General features: G+C 44.0%; 1 protein-coding gene across 1 annotated transcript; it reads left to right on the plus strand.

Annotated features, from left to right (window-relative positions):
• The first annotated feature begins 10,268 nt into the window (after positions 1-10,268).
• LOC146991405 (neuronal pentraxin-1-like) lies at positions 10,269-15,525 on the plus strand. The gene is made up of 5 exons (XM_085769071.1): positions 10,269-10,799; positions 11,162-11,369; positions 12,210-12,451; positions 12,772-12,951; positions 14,146-15,525. Exons 1-5 carry the CDS (start codon positions 10,380-10,382, stop codon positions 14,365-14,367), a joined length of 1,272 nt encoding a protein of 423 aa, XP_085625197.1. The 5' UTR covers positions 10,269-10,379; the 3' UTR covers positions 14,368-15,525.
• The last annotated feature ends 463 nt before the right edge of the window (positions 15,526-15,988 follow it).

Below are 15,988 nucleotides of genomic sequence, written 5' to 3' on the forward strand. Positions count from 1 at the left end.
CATGAGAGCGTTTTGGAGTTGTTGGATTGTGTATTTGATGAGTTTGATGAGGGACACGGGACCTGTACCATTCACCTTCATTGTGTTAGCTGAGCAGCTCACGTCTCTGCCCCGCGGATCTCCAAACAACATGCACCGATAATTAAAGGTAATGAACATACTGCTCTGACTATAGGGATTATGGCAATAGGGGAATTTACCAAAATGTTGAACTGTCCCTTTAACACGTCTGAGCGTGTGTATTGTTGCATATGAAGACAACAGCAGCTAAAGCTCTTGTCAAACCCTTGTCACTATCACATCTTACCAAGAAGAAAGCACATTCAGCAGCACATTACAGTGATGTGACGTCTGTCATAACATCACTGTGCAGGAAATGAATAATCCCACCGAAGACTTCTGTGGAACACAATCAGCTCATGACAGGAAACATGAGTCTGACAAGTGCTGAGGGACATAAAACTTCTTTACACAGGAAAAAAAATTAAATAAAAAAGGAAAAAAAAAGAAATCGATGTAACATCCATTCATTCATTCACCAGTGAAAAGACGTGTTGATGAAATATCCTACACTCTATTTCCCACTCTCTGTAAACTAGGCTCACCTCGGCCTCAGTCAAAATTTAATCTCCTTTTGGGAGAAATAACCCAGCACAAAGGAGGAGTGTGGCAGGAAAGTTGTATTTTACAAGGAGACGCTTTGGTCACTTGATGTAATTGAGAGGGGATGTGCAGAGAGCTCACTCTCCCTATTACTCACTTCCACTTCAGACCCTTCTGCTTTACAGGGTTTCATCTTCACTGCGTTATTGAGTCCTAAAACACACCTGCTCCCACAGCGTGACGGCCTCGCTCTGCCACTAAACGCTAAGTGCTTTGGCTTGTCTTTAAGACCGCCAGCTCTGTGGGAACTGTTGCTCCATTATAGCACTATGTAAAATTTTAGAAGGCATAATGTTTATCTCTGTCACAAGAAGATGTTGTAACATGCGGTATGTGTGCCTCTGAGCCACATGTAGTCGGCACAAACTGTGACATTTTCACAAGTGGAGAGAAAGTGACCTTTCAAAGTAAAATACAGTGTTTTGCGTTAGTGTTACAAATCCTGCCTCACACAGGCGGCGGGGCTGTGAGAGCTCCTTATGGTGCTGCTTCACAGCCTCCATGAATTCCATAAATGAAAAAGATCCATCTTTGTAATAAAATTAATTATTGAACATGATTCTGTAAAAGGCACGGCACAGCGGTGTGGCGGTTAGCACTGTTTCCTCTCAGCAAGAGGGTTATGGGTTTGATTCCCTGGACAGGGGCCTTTCTGGGTGGTGTCTGTATGTTCTCCCTGTGCCTGCATGGGTTCTCTCTTGGCCCCTCTGTGTGTTATTTGTCTCTCTATGTGTCAGCGTAGTGACAGACTGGCAACCTATCCAGGATGTATCTGGCCCTGTGTCAGCTGGGGTCGGCTCCATCCACCCTGCGACCCTGCACGGATGGATGGATGGATGGATGGATGGATGGATGGATGGATGGATGGATGGATGGATGGATGGTTGGATGGATGGATGGATGGATGGATGGATGGATGGATGGATGGATGGATGGATGGATGGATGGATGGATGGATGGATGGATGGATGGATGGATGGATGGATGGATGGATGCATTCTGTAAAACAGCCAAGTGAAGCATGTGCAAAAGGTTTAGGCAGGTGTGAAAAAATGCTGTCAAGTCAGAATGCTTATCCATCATGCAATACCATCAGTGAGGCGTCTGACTGGACCCAAAATTATTCACAACAACACCGAACATTCAGCCAGTGTCATTTAGAACTATCATCAGCATAAAGAAGAAGAACAAGTCCTGGAAGTGATGGTGTGGCCAGGTTTTTTTTTTCCACCCCTGCTTATACTCTTTCTCTTTGTCTTTCTTGTGTTCCAATCAATCCAGTTCATCCCCATTATTTCCAACACGTACATACTGTGTCCACGCTCATACACATGCACAGACCAACACATACACATGCTCACAGACATGCACATACACACTTACATATGCACAGACCACCTTCCACCACAACATCAATTCATATTTATACATGTACAGCACCGTTTGCAACAGTATAGCATTTGTCTTTGTTTATTTGTCTTGTCTAACCCTTTAGCTTGTTTTTTCTCTTCATATGTTTCTGTTGTTTTTCACTTGTCTTGTATCGGCACTACTTCATTTTAAAAAAAGAAAGGAGACTAAAGCCTCAGTGTGCTTCTGTTGGACCACCTTACTGAGTCTGATACCTCATTTCTGACAGTGAAACTGAGAACTGTTGCATCCTACCAGACCTTTCCAAAACAACCATCCAACAACCCACTTTGTGCAGCAGTGTTCCAGATGCGTGAGAAGGGCTTGAACAGAGCTTCCACTCCTCTGCCAAGCTCTCCATAATACTACTACTCAGTGAGGCTGTGGGATGCAGCCAATCAGAACCCGTCATCCTTTTTTTCCAGTAAATGCACACAAGAACCAAAGAAATCAGGTTATGTAGGTAATGAGAAAATGTGCTGACATGCTTATATTGTAAATCCTTGTATACATACAACATCGTTAGTAAACAGATTTCTCCTCCTCTATTCAACTAGTAGTGATACAACATGCTGCATCCTGAGATGACAGATCTGTGGTGAAAACATACAACTTGACCTTGAACAACCAATGTAAAAATGCTCCCATCACTCCAAACTACCTCTCCCTGAACATCAGCTATGGAAAACCGTCAGGCAACAAAAAAAGCTGGTTGCCCTCATGTGTCTTATCCTTAAGTATTCTGGACTTACATGTACATTTTCTTTTTAATATATTTTTTGATGTGTGAATTGCTGTGTAAATTAGTTTTCAGTTGTGGATTTCATTTCTCGGTTTGGACTATTATTGTGTTTCAGCTGAAGCTGTTTCTGTGATATTATCAGTTAACAGTCAGTGAACTGTCATAAATAATTCTGTCATCTCCTTTGTCTGACAAACTAACTCAAGCCATTTCCAATTAAAACAATGGGCTGGAACCATTAGCATGCACTCATCAGTCTGAAAGGACAAACCATTAGGCTGACTTATAGTTCTGCAGCACACAGCAATGCTTACTTTATTTAGCTCTGCAGGAGAAATCAGGTTTCTCCACTGCTTACGCCTAACTAGTTGTCTCTGGTTCAGCTCTTCCTGATATCAGCTTACAGCAGAGAGCAGGTCACAAGTGTTGGGAAATATAAGTTCATAACTTGGTATTGTTTACAGTACTGTCAGCCGTACAGTTTGAATGATGGCAGTGTGGCAGTAAGAGATGATGGAGCTCCAGATGGAGGACTGATACACACTCATTTTGCTTTGAGTGAACAGAAGTCTATTACATCAGTTGATTTCCACAAGAGATGGCTCCAAATTAGTGTTGTAGTCAAGACCACCTAACCCGAGACAGAGTCAAGACCAAGACAAGACCAAAACCTTGAGGGGGTCAAGATCAAGTCCAAGACCGAGAACAAACCAATGCGAGACCATATTCAAGACCATTACTGTTTCCAGTACCAGTTCTCATAATAATCATGTGGCTTGATATTTACATTATTCCTCAGCTAAGAAGACATGTTTTATAGGAAATCCAAACCATATTTAATTGAAAAAAGTTTAGATTGAACAGAAGAACACAGCACAGAACCTGCTGAAGTCTCCTCCCACTGTTGACTCTGGTGACACCAAGTTGTTCAGACGCTTACACAAGCAGTAGAACAATTTGAATCATCTTAAAGTTACTGAATTACATCACATAAACCAGAGTAAGTGAGTGACAGAGGCATTTGCGGCTAAAAAAAAAAAGATGTCACTGGGCGCCGGGTGGCACAAGTAGGTTGAGCGGGAACCCCATATGTAGAGGCTACAGTCTTTACTGCAGTTGGCCCTGATTTGAATCCTGCATCGGGCGGCCCTTTACTGCCTTACTATGTAATTCCCCCTCTCTCTGCCTCCCCATTTCCTGTCTGTCTCAACTGTAGCCTACTATCCATTAAAAATAACCCCCCCAAAAAATATAGCCTACTTAAAAAAAAAAGACATCACTGCAGCTGTGGTCTTGACTGGTCTTGAGAAAAAATCCAGAGTCCAGCTCAACTAAGACTGAGACAAGACCAAGACCTTGAAAATGTGGTCACAAGCCCAGTCTTTAGCCTTCTACAACACTACTCCAAATGTCATGCTATTTACATGTTGTGTAGCTATATGTTAACATTAGTCATTGTTGAGTCAGTGTTAATTCAGTAATCACCAAGTTTGGTTGAAGGTTCATTGCCAGTCTATACAGAGGATGTGATGTGGAGGATTTGGAGCTTTGATAAACTGAGCTGTGCAGACAGAGCAGCAACAAGAAACCTTATAACAGCCACTGAGAACTTTTACATCAAGCTAAATCCTGAATCTTTGACCAGGTTGTCATCCCTCCTCACGGAAAATAGCACAAGAAGTGAAAAAAACATCCTTTTTTCCCCTCCACATAGCTTCAGGCAAACTGCTGAAAAACAAAATCATCATTTCGCTCACACAGCCTGAACCCACTTCCTCTTTCGGACACATTTTGGCCACGAACTTGTCGAGGCTAAGGCCCTAATGGGAAAATTGTTGTTTCTGGAGGGAGTCCAACAAGGCCGACACAAGCTGCTTGATGAACAGTGCTGTCGTAGCCAAAGTGTTAATGCGTAGACTTTGGAGAATTATGATGAGGTTAGCGTAGCACCTAGCGGAATGCATAATGCCACTGGTATTTGTTTATGTCACTTTGGGTTTTAATGAGAGGGGGATCAGTTAGTAAATGAGTCTCTGGTGTGGCTGGACATCAATAAAGCAAGGTTCCCGTCTGAGGAGTTATGAGAATTGGTTATGGAGCTGAAAGTCAAGGCCAAATAACTCACTCCTGCTGCTTATCTGAATACATGTAGAGGGAAATAACAGGTCGGTGGATTAAGCTATTTACAATGTGTGTGCATGACTATTGCGCATAAGCCTGGATGACTGTCTGTGTTCATTTTTTCTCTCTCTCCTACTCTATTCCTCCCATCTTCCATGCTGTCCCCAGAGGGAGTGCATGCATGGTAGCAGACTGCCTCCACATCGCAGGCGTCCCCATTGGACAACCCCCCACCCTCCTCCTTCATCTCTCTCTCTCTCTCTCTCTCTCTCTCTCTCTGTGGGATGGTTGAAATTGAGACGTCAGCGCGGCAGAGAAAGCAGAGCCGCCGCGCCGAGGCTCCAGTTACCTGGCAGCGCATCTGAATTCTCAGCAGTCGGGAAAGTGAGGTGGCGGAGTGCGCACAGGGGGAGAGCAGAGCTTCTGCTTTGTGGAACGTGCACAGAACAAACAGAGAGAGTAAAGTTAAGAATTACATTTGCAGTTCCTTTGAGCCGTGCCAGGATAATAAAAGAGGGATTCTGATCAGGAAAGAGAATTGCATTAAAAAAACTCTAGTTTGTCAGCATGTGCTGATCCCCAAAGACAAAACCATATCAGACCCCGTTGTGCTGCCCTTACTGCAGCCCCCTCTTTGTTGTTTTGTTTATATTGCATTGTCAGTTGTACAACTCCCTGTCCTCTGCATCTTCTCTCTCTCTGCTATTGCAGATGCTGGATAAATAAGCAAGCAGTGTGCTGCCAGCGTGTGAAATGGTTCTTATCTATCTCTGCCATTAGAGAGTGGGTTCTATTATAAAGCTTTACATTATTCAGTGAGCCAGAGAGACTGATCATTATGGATTTCAGCCCTTTTCCACACAGCCCCTGGAGTCCGGCTTGGCCTGCTGGATGCTGCGTGTGTATGTGTGTGTGTACAGATCTGACCTGGTGCTCTGAACACTCTGAACACTGGAGTTAGAGGGTCAGTTCAAGACTGCACATATTCCCAAACAAACATGAAAGAAGAGCACATCAAAATCTGGCTGCAAAAGATCAAATCCCATCAGCATACTTTGCTTTCAGAGAGACAGAGAGGTTTTTTTTTTTTTTTTTAATTGAAGTTGACCTCAACAACATGCAAAACTGCCACAGTTTCCAAAGTTTCTGCTAACAAATTAAGATTAGTTCAAGTAAAAAATAAAAGTAAAAGCAGACCAAAATCCAATGCAGGGTTAGTTTTTCCTCAGTGGTACAGCAGATTGAGTGGCAGGCACATGGTTGGAATGAGAGAAAACATGGCTGAACATATGGTGTTGAGGCACCTTCTACGCGTGGGAAAGGAGATGAATATTGAATAGCTGGATGTGGCAGGCGGCTCATTCCTTTCCCGTAACCTGACTGTAGCTATCAGAAGGTGGGCTGTCTCACTGCTGAGCTCCACTGTTGACATTAAATGCTACAAATCAAAAAGCATTGAAAATGTGTTCCCATTCTGGTGAACAAATGGCTTTAGTGATGCTGGTGTGCTGAAGATGAATGAGGCATCACTTGTTGAACCATTCAGATGAACGCTCATGGCAAGTATTGCTTGGTGTTTATTATGCAAGCTGCTGAGATAAGGAGAATGTGTTCCATGGCTGTCCTGGGCCCCAGCAATTAGACTCTGCCTTTAACCATTTGTTACATGCGATGTTTCTCGCCTTCAGCTTGGCACCTTGCTGATTACAATGCGCTGGATCGATAGCCTAATTAAACAAATTAAAGCGGACTGCTGGGTCAATTTTCATCCCACCATAGCCAGTGGCACCGTTACATCACAAACACGAGTTATACAGTGTAACAATGAAAAAGTAAAGGCAGGGTTTAAAAAAAAAAATGCTTGAGCGGCACATTTGTTTCCTGTTTGATGGCACAGTTTTTACGCAGCTCGGCTGGGCTGATGCGACAGAGTGGGAGAAGTCATTTGTCTCAGCAGGCGGTAATTCTTCACTTGGCAGCAAATAGAAAGACTCCATCCAGGGACACTGTGAATATAACCTACTCTTAATGGTAGAGGTTGAAAAAAGACCATGTTCTGGCCAGATGTCAAACGAGGGACTGTCTAATTTTAACACTGAAATACACATAGCCATTTGCTTTTTGTCAAAAAGAAGAAGAAGAAGAAAAAAAAGATGCGATTTTCTGTGGAAATTTTCAATGTCTTCATATTCTTGGGCAAAGAATTTGGATATTTTTCCATTTTCTGTGTCTAGACTGCAGCATATTGCTTTCTAAGGAAATGAATTAGCCTACCTGAACATCATTTCATAGAAAGAAGCCTCCCATTTTCTCCCAGGAACATGTGGGGTGAATTGATTGATATTGATGTTTTTATCATTTATCACTGATCTCTTCCATATTTCTGTGGTGAAATTATGTTGTAAAGTATAGCCTGTTTGTTTAGAAACAATAGATCTAACTCACTGAGACCCACATTGGCACATTTAATGCCCAATAGGCTACCCTGCCCACACAGCTCACAATCCCTAGATTCACATTGTTAGCCTTGGCTAGCCTATATTAGCCTATTATTGTAACTGCATAAGGCAAAATGTGTAGGCTACAAGGTTAAAAATTATACAAAAAGTACCAACAACAATAATGTTCAACATAACTGCTCAAATCATGATTTTATCACAATTATTAACAGTTTATAAAGGGTCCCAATAAAGCTGAAATTTTTGTCCCATATTCCCAAACGTTTTGGGAATATAGGACAAAGCTAAAAGTGCTATTTGACAAACATTTTATTCAAAATGATAAGACTTAAACACATCATAAAAATACTTACTATGCTATATTAATATAGTTGTTTTATTGTTTAGAACCCTTATTATGCAAAAGTGAAATTCCGCATGTCACTGCACTTAACGCTTGAGTTTCTCTCCTGAGTCTCCTTCAAAGTTTCATCAAGAACTTCATGGTTACCAACAACTAATCAAATTGATTGTTTTCTGTTGAGCGGTGTTATGGCAACAACTCAAAATCATTTTTGGGGATTGGCTGGTAATATTTTTTGTGTATTATGCCTCAGACCTTATATGTCCCATTTTACCCGGCAGAACTTCTGTAACTTTGTGATGTCAAAGCAGTGACTGACCTCAGCCCTTGAAGGATTCGGCTCATCCTCACATGTGCTCTCCTGAAATCTGCTGTTTTTTTGTTTGTTTGTTTGTTTTTTATTCCAGTGGTCAGTGTGTATTATTGGCTGACTGACCTGTGTGCTCCAGAGGGAGCCTGGGATAGGAACCGTGGAAGAGCACTGATATTGTTTTTGTTTCTTAAAACCAACCAATATATCTTCATATCGATGGGACATCTTGAAATAAAGCACAATGAAATTGTGAAATCTGAAGCCTTTGGAAGTGAACCTCTCGAAGGTTCTGATAGGGCTGTGCACAATGAGGAAACAATGATGCCTCCTTCTCACATTGTTTCATTTCAACAGAATTTTGAGGAAATAAATAGGCTACCGAGTATTTCAACATAGGAACCTGGGAGAAACAAACAAAACAACTTGTAAAACAGACATGGGTTTATTTTCCTCTTATTATTTGAACGCATTGCTGAAGGGGAACGCTTTGGTCCCGCAGGTGCACTGAGAGATGGCTTATTTTAGAGATCACTCATGAATATGGAACACTTCCTTGTCTTCTCTCGCCCCAGTGCAACGCTAAACATAAGAGCCTGTATCTAAAGTACAGGTGAAGTCAGGTGGCACCGGGCTGCCTGCATGTCCTCACTGATAATCTGTTATCCTAACATGATCTGTGTCAGTGTTCAAGCTCCTTTTCGCGCTGCGCTCTTATTTATTCATGCTGGAGCCGCGGGGGGTCGTTACGTAACAGTCTGTTTTATTATTTGGAAACATCTCCTCTCTCCTTCTAGCGCCTCCGTCCTGAGGTGGCGGGCTTCAACCTGACTGTCAGCTCAGCGGCAGCGCAACACGCGGGCCCACAGCGTCCCTGTCAGGCTGCGCACTGCGGTGGAGGCGCGCTGCTCTCCAGAAGTCAGGGGGGTGGGGGGGGGGCAAGTGTGTGAGTTTGACATTTAAACACCTCTGGGTTAAGCTCAAAATAAGACTTTGTCTTGATAGAGCAGACTACTGCGGACTGTACAAGAAGACAGGGGCAGTGTGAGAAGCATCAGCAGCCTGTTGTAGTTGTTCAGAGCGCACGCACCGTTCTTCAGGACGGTTCCACGGTGAGAGCGCGGGCCACACACACACACACACACACACACACACACACACACACACACACACACACACACACACACACACAGAGAGAGAGAGAGAGAGAGAGAGAGAGAGAGAGAGAGAGAGAGAGAGAGAGAGAGAGAGAGAGAGAGAGAGAGAGAGAGGTGGTGGTGGTTGTGGGGACTCCGACCGTGGGACAGACTCCTCTGAGGAATGGGGAGCGGCTTTCATTTAAGGTGGACCGATATCATCAACGCCACAATCCCTGTATGCGCTCAGGAGGGTTTATAAAATAAAGCCGGTCTGTCATTTAAAAAAAAAAGTGCATCAGCCTGTATGTCCCTGTATCTGTCAGTGGGAGACACTTCACGAGTTCTGCTGGAAAAAATAGGGATAATATTGTGGCGGTAGTGGGAGGATGGGAAATATACCAAACTGTGGCACAACTGTTCGAGTGGTTTTTCAAATATAGTTGGTTATGTAAAAAAAAAAGAAAGAAGAATACGTAATTTAGCCTGATTTCAGCTGAAACAAATCTGTTTTTTTTTTTTTAGATTTTTTATATATTACTATTCTCGTGACTTCATTATAAACATTCGTTTCAGTTTCTTATATACCTACTATGGAAACATGAGAATTCAGGACTCAGTTACAGGTGCAAACATCTTTATAGCATTGTGTTTTTTGCAGGTTAAACAACAGTTACACATTACATTGTAAGACTACAGCCCGAGGCGAGACTCAGCACGTGTAGAAACTACTTAATACTGATACTCTAAGCTTTTTTCTTAAGGATTTGAGTATTTTACATCGCTGCCCTAAGGATCCGGATCAGTCATCTATAGGCTAAGAAGCATTCAAAACCATATATTCGTGTGTACTGGTCTTCATCCTGTCCAGTGCAGGACGGGGTCTAATAGTCCTTACTCTCCTCTAAGTGTATAGTGCACACACGCGCTCTCTGTTACAGTAAGAGCTGCGTGAGTACGACCTTAAATAAGGGGCAGGACTCTGTAGGTATAGCTAAACGCGCTGCCTCCCCTCTCTGATGCAGTGGATGTGCGCTGCGCTATGTCCGCTATATAAAGTGCACAGAGCGACCGTGCAGAGCTCACAGCTTCAGCGGACAGCTCCGTGGTGCTGAAACCTCCGAGACACCACCGCTCTCTCTCTGTCTCACTCTCTCTCACACACACGCGCTGTAGGCTATACCTATCTGGAACCATGGACCGATCCCCGTGGAAACTTTTTCTACTTTCTTGCCTGGTCGTTATGGAGAGCGCCGCGCAAGACTTCGGACAGACGCAGTTTATTTGCACGTCGGTGCCCAAGGATATGGACCTGTGCACGGCTACGATGCAGAACAGCGGGCCGGCGGAAGACCTGAAGACCACGGTCATGCAGCTGCGGGAGACCGTTTTGCAGCAAAAGGAGACCATTATGAACCAAAAGGAGACAATCAGGGAGCTAACGTCCAAGTTGAGCCGCTGCGAGAGCCAGAGCCTCCCCGCGGCGGCGGGACCGGGCGGGAGGAGACCGGGGTCCAAGAACACGATGGGGGATGTATCCCGGGGCACCACGGACACTCTGGCCCAGCTGGGACAGACTTTACAGACGCTCAAACAGAGATTGGAGAATCTAGAGGTAGGCAAGCAGGGGAGCGCAGCGCTGACCAGGTGAAAAGTTCATTAGACTGAGGGATCTGTGTTTATTATGAGGATCAGACTCATTATGAAGTGCTGCAGTAAGGTTCTGGCTCTGTGCGCTCTGCCTGGAACCACACGCCTTTTAGCGGGCTACGGTCAGGGATCATGTAAAGTGAAAAACCTAGTGCAAGTAGCCTATACCTTTGGGATAATGTGGCGCAGAAACACAGAGTTAAGTAAAGCAGTTTGGACAGGGACGGAGTGTATGAGCAGCGTGCGTCCGGGAGTTTAGCGCCAGAGAAAGTCTTCCATCCATGTCCTCCCTATAACCCAGTGTCTGTCTCCCTCTGTCCGATACAGCAATACAGCCGAGGGAACAACACCGTGCAGGCGAACAGCCTGAAAGATCTGCTGCAAAACAAGATAGATGACATGGAGAAGCAGGTTCTGTCCCGGGTCAACACGTTAGAGGAGAGCAAACCGGGCGCCAGGAACGACAGCGATCAGCGGAACAGAGTGGAGTCCACCCTCACCTCTCTGCATCACCGGATCACAGACCTGGAGAAAGGTGCGTGTGGATTTTCTTAAGGACTTGTGGAGTGTGGCTGAGAAATCCTCTGCAGCATATCGTTTAATCTTATTGTTTTTGGGTTTGTTTGTTTGTTTGTTTGCTTGTTTGTTTTAAGTCCTGGGCGCCACAGAAACCCCTCAGTGTTATACAGTAGCTACACCACCGCTCATGTGGAAGCGCTCACAATGCCGCAGCCGTCACGTTGCGCACAGATAGTGTGAGCGAGGAGAGGAGAGCTGCATTGCTTTGCATAACTCAAGACCTGTTAGCACTTTTTCTTCGCTGAGTTTATGGTTTTCACAGCCAAAAAAAAAAATCAGGCTGTCACACTTGCAAATGAGCCTGTAGCAAAGGGTCATCTCTGTTTTTTTCTGCAGAGGTCATGGAGGCAGAGAGAAACTTTGGAGGGTGCGCCTCGCACTGGCGCCTTTTGGAGCATACATCAATGGCTTGCTCTGCTTTTTTCTTTTTTTGCACGTGCAAATGCGCGTGCATAAGATTTATGGGAGAAAGAGGGAGATGGAGGGATAGGAAGAAGACAGCAGTCCTCCTACGCACAGACAGCAGACAGAGGATGATTGTAAAAAAAACTGTTTCACAGCGGATCAGATTGGATGGTGTTGGGAATAGTCAGGCCTTGTAATAATCTAATCCTTTCGTATAAATCACCAGTTCCAGAATATAAAATATATGTGGGTTTGTGAAGGTTTTGCCTCTGGCTATTGGTTGAATAATGCATACAATCAAAATGCTGAAAAACCCTCACTGTATATATCAACATAACAGCTCCTGACTGATGTAATGAAACTCTTTCACTGATATTAACATCAATTACAGGCAAAGAGACCAGGCCAGGAGACAAATTCCAGCTCACCTTCCCCCTGAGGACCAACTACATGTACGCCAAAGCCAAGAGGAGCCTCCCTGAGATGTACTCCTTCAGTGTGTGTCTGTGGATCAAGTCCAACGCCTCGCCCGGGGTGGGGACGCCCTTCTCCTACGCTGTGCCGGGTCAGGCCAACGAGCTGGTCCTGATTGAGTGGGGAAACAATCCAATGGAGATTCTAATTAATGACAAGGTAATGACAATATATAATATCTCAAAGAAAGACAGAGATTCTAATATGCAGTGTAAGGAACAGCAGAAAGTCAAAATAGTTTGTGCTTGAGTCAGAGTAATCTGACAACTTCACTGTTGCCTGAGCTGGGAATGGAATAAAAATAGGTGCTAAGGTGAATAACAGGCTTTATTTTAATAGAGGAAGAGATATGTGATAGGGGAAGTGATTCAGCAGGAAGAGGAGAGGGTGGCGAAGTGATGAGTTCTCAGGTGGGGAGTCGACTCTGCTGCTGAATCTCAAAGGAGAGAAAGACTTACGGTGAAATATCTCTGCTGCAGGTCGCAAAGCTGCCGTTTCTCATCAACGACGGAAAGTGGCATCACCTCTGCATCACATGGACCACCCGTGACGGCATGTGGGAGGCTTTCCAGGACGGAGTGATGCGGGGCAGTGGAGAAAACCTGGCACCATACCATCCCATCAAACCAGAGGGAGTGCTGGTCCTGGGACAAGAGCAGGTGGATATACATTTTCAAATAACTGACTGCTGCTACAGCGCTTTAATCCCCCACACACACAGTTGGAGATAATCCAGGCCAATTATCAGCTTGATTTTTGGACAAAGATTAAAGGTGGATGTATTTATGAAATGAGAGTTTGGATACAGGGAAGAGGCCAATTAAGGTTCTCCAATCTAATCAGTGTGTAACTCATTATCCCATCACAAAGTATACTGCCTCAGTTTGGTCTGAAATATTCTCGATACAGATACATAAGGAGACCTTTGCAACCCCAAACTGTTGGCAAAGTGACAATATTATATATGAATCATAAAGATATCCCACTTGATTCTGATTCATAAAAGACACATAACCTATTTCAGTTATTTATGAAAAAACAAAAACCCTCACATGTGAACACAAACAACAGGATTCTTCACATGGACACAGTGTGAATAGATAAATAGGGGCCAGACCCACATGGATTTTTTTGGGGCCGATGAGGATGTTGATATGAAGGAATGAAAAAAAATTCCAATAACTGATATATCGTCTGATTAAATTTAAACATTTAAAACAAATGGCTGCTTTTGATCCCTTGAATAAAGTTCAAAGACTTCTTACAAAGATAGAAAATGAAGGGAGAGCATTTGACAAATTTCAGCTACTTTTATTGTCACAAGTTATTGTGTGGGACGAGCAGAACATATCGGTAGGATAAACAATGTTATAAGTCAGTAGTGAAACATGATTTGTAATGCGCCTCTCTGAACTTTTTCTTTCCTCCATCGTTCTGAACCATGAAGTTATTTATTTAAATGTGCTTTATAAATAAAATGGATTGGATTGGATTATTATTATGAATCAAACTTCGATCAGAAACTTAGTAGTAGCAAAAAGGTTTTTGCTTAAGAGTAAAGGATGGAGCAATAATTTTAACTGTTACGTTATAGTTTACTTGAACACGACGCCCCCTACTGGATGAATAACAGCACAAGGATGTCATTTCTAAGTAAAACCGAGTCATATTCCCTGCACTTTATTACTGAAAATAGAAGTGTTACCATCAGCCCTTCCAGAATAATCGTTAATCAGGCTGATTAACGATTATTCTGGAAGGGCTATAATCGGCCAGTCGACTAATCGGTCGGGCCCGACTGTAAACATCTCACTTATAGTGACACTAATGTTAACACTTGTCTCATTCCACAGGACACACTGGGAGGAGGCTTCGACGCAACACAAGCGTATGTCGGAGAACTAGCAAACTTGAATATCTGGAACAGGAAACTTTCTACTCCCGAGATCTACAACTTGGCGACCTGCAACAGCAAAGCACCGGCCGGCAACGTGTTCTCCTGGACGGAGAGCAACATTGAAGTGTTTGGGGGAGCGACCAAATGGACCTTTGAGCCTTGCCGTTCGCTCAACTGAACTGCATTTCATCCAGAAAAGGCCTCTCTGTATTTCTGAGCTTTCGTCGTTCTTGTCTTCATTTGACGTTTGTTAGAGACTATTTGAGTTATTGGTAAGCTTAAAATCTGGGATTTCTATCATTCTTAGGTATTTATGTGCAAAACAACAACTTTTCATCTTGAGGAAAAAAAAAAAAATCTGATTTGTCTTGGGAACCTCAGTGAGAAAGTATTGGTATCTGTTGCTCCTTTTTTTTTCTTCCTTCTTCTTCTTCTTCTTCTTCCCCCCACAGACGTTCAGTTAGAAGCACACCTAAGCTTTTCGTTTGGCTTATTTCGTCTTGGACTGGCAGCTGGCAATCTGCGCCTTATGTTTGAACAATTCAATATCCAAGTGAGGAATTACATAACCGCTCCCACCCCCCTTCCCTCTGGAGAGTGGGAGATTGTGCTGTCCGTCCAATTCTTGTCAGTGTTTGGCGCTGTATAGTGATGTCTGATGCGGTACAGCTCCCTGCGAAGCCCGAGATTCCCACCAACACCCGATCCAACCACCACTCTTCCCCCAACCCCCCTCCGCCCCCCCCCCCCCCCCCCCCTTCACTCTGCCCCGCCCCTCCGGAACTTGCACTGTGACTGAGGAGAGGAGAACGCCGTGAGAGGAGGGTGTACGCAGGAAGGACGCTGCAAAGTCAAGACTGTGGTACAAGTCAATTTGTTCGTTGTTCGCTTCAAGTGTTTCTGTAAGAATGTCGTTAACTTGCCAACATTGCTACAAAGCCTGGGTGCCTTGGGCTGGTACAACTATTCAGCACATTCAGTATGTTTTCAGTTGCAAATTCAGTGTTTATTGGTTTCTGTTTTTCTTTTCTTTTTCTTTATATTTATCTGAAGCTGGTTTGAGTTTCTTGTTCCTCTGGTAAATGTAATTTAATTACAGTTTGTTCTCTGACATGATGTGTTTTGGCAGGTGTTTGTACTACTCTGTATTAGGAATGTTACAGTATCTGTATAGTAACAGCATGAATGACAGAGTGCTGTGGAAGCATTGTTGAAATCTGCTTTACTATCTTCTCTGGGTCTGGGTTTTTTACTGTATTGTTATATGCTCCAAGCATGGCAAAACTGAGAGATGAAGAATTTAATTTTTGTAATAAAATTGTGATACTTAATGTCACAGTGCTCTCCTGGCTGTGGTTATGTGAACGCGAGACGCGGTTGTCACTGAGGGGAAGGAAGCGTATAAGGGAGACGAGAGAATTTGCTGATCAAATACAACACGTCCACCGTGCCACGCAGTAAAGAGGGAGAGCTAATTGCAAGATGAGTGAAACATCCAAGGGCGGCGAGGGTCGCACAGGCAGGGCTTCAGAGGAGACAGGAGGTGCGTGCTCATGCCTGGGTGTTTTCTTTTTAAGCTGACTGCGTAGGATAAGCTTCTCGCCGCTTTGTTGTTCCCGCTGTGAGATGCCGTGGCTGCACTAAAGACAGCGAGGCTCTCCGAGGAGAAAAGTGCCGAGTCATATCAGCCTTCTAGAACAACAGCACCGAAAGGCTCAACTTTCATTATCCGTTCAATGAGATGACCTGTTGCTGTTGCACCGAACATCTCCGTGGAGGTGATGGAAGTGGTGGTGACA

The sequence above is a fragment of the Trachurus japonicus genome, chromosome 1, assembly GCF_045865225.1.
Source record: "Trachurus japonicus isolate A0001 chromosome 1, Traja_1.0".
NCBI lineage: Eukaryota > Metazoa > Chordata > Actinopteri > Carangiformes > Carangidae > Trachurus > Trachurus japonicus.

What these genes read in the sequence shown, in the direction of transcription:
- LOC146991405 (XM_085769071.1), top strand. Translation starts at nt 10,380, where the DNA reads ATGGACCGATCCCCGTGGAAACTTTTTCTACTTTCTTGCCTGGTCGTT. An exon ending in AGAGATTGGAGAATCTAGAG is followed by an intron (nt 10,800 to 11,161) that starts GTAGGCAAGCAG and finishes TGTCCGATACAG; the next exon opens with CAATACAGCCGAGGGAACAA. An exon ending in AGATTCTAATTAATGACAAG is followed by an intron (nt 12,452 to 12,771) that starts GTAATGACAATA and finishes TCTCTGCTGCAG; the next exon opens with GTCGCAAAGCTGCCGTTTCT.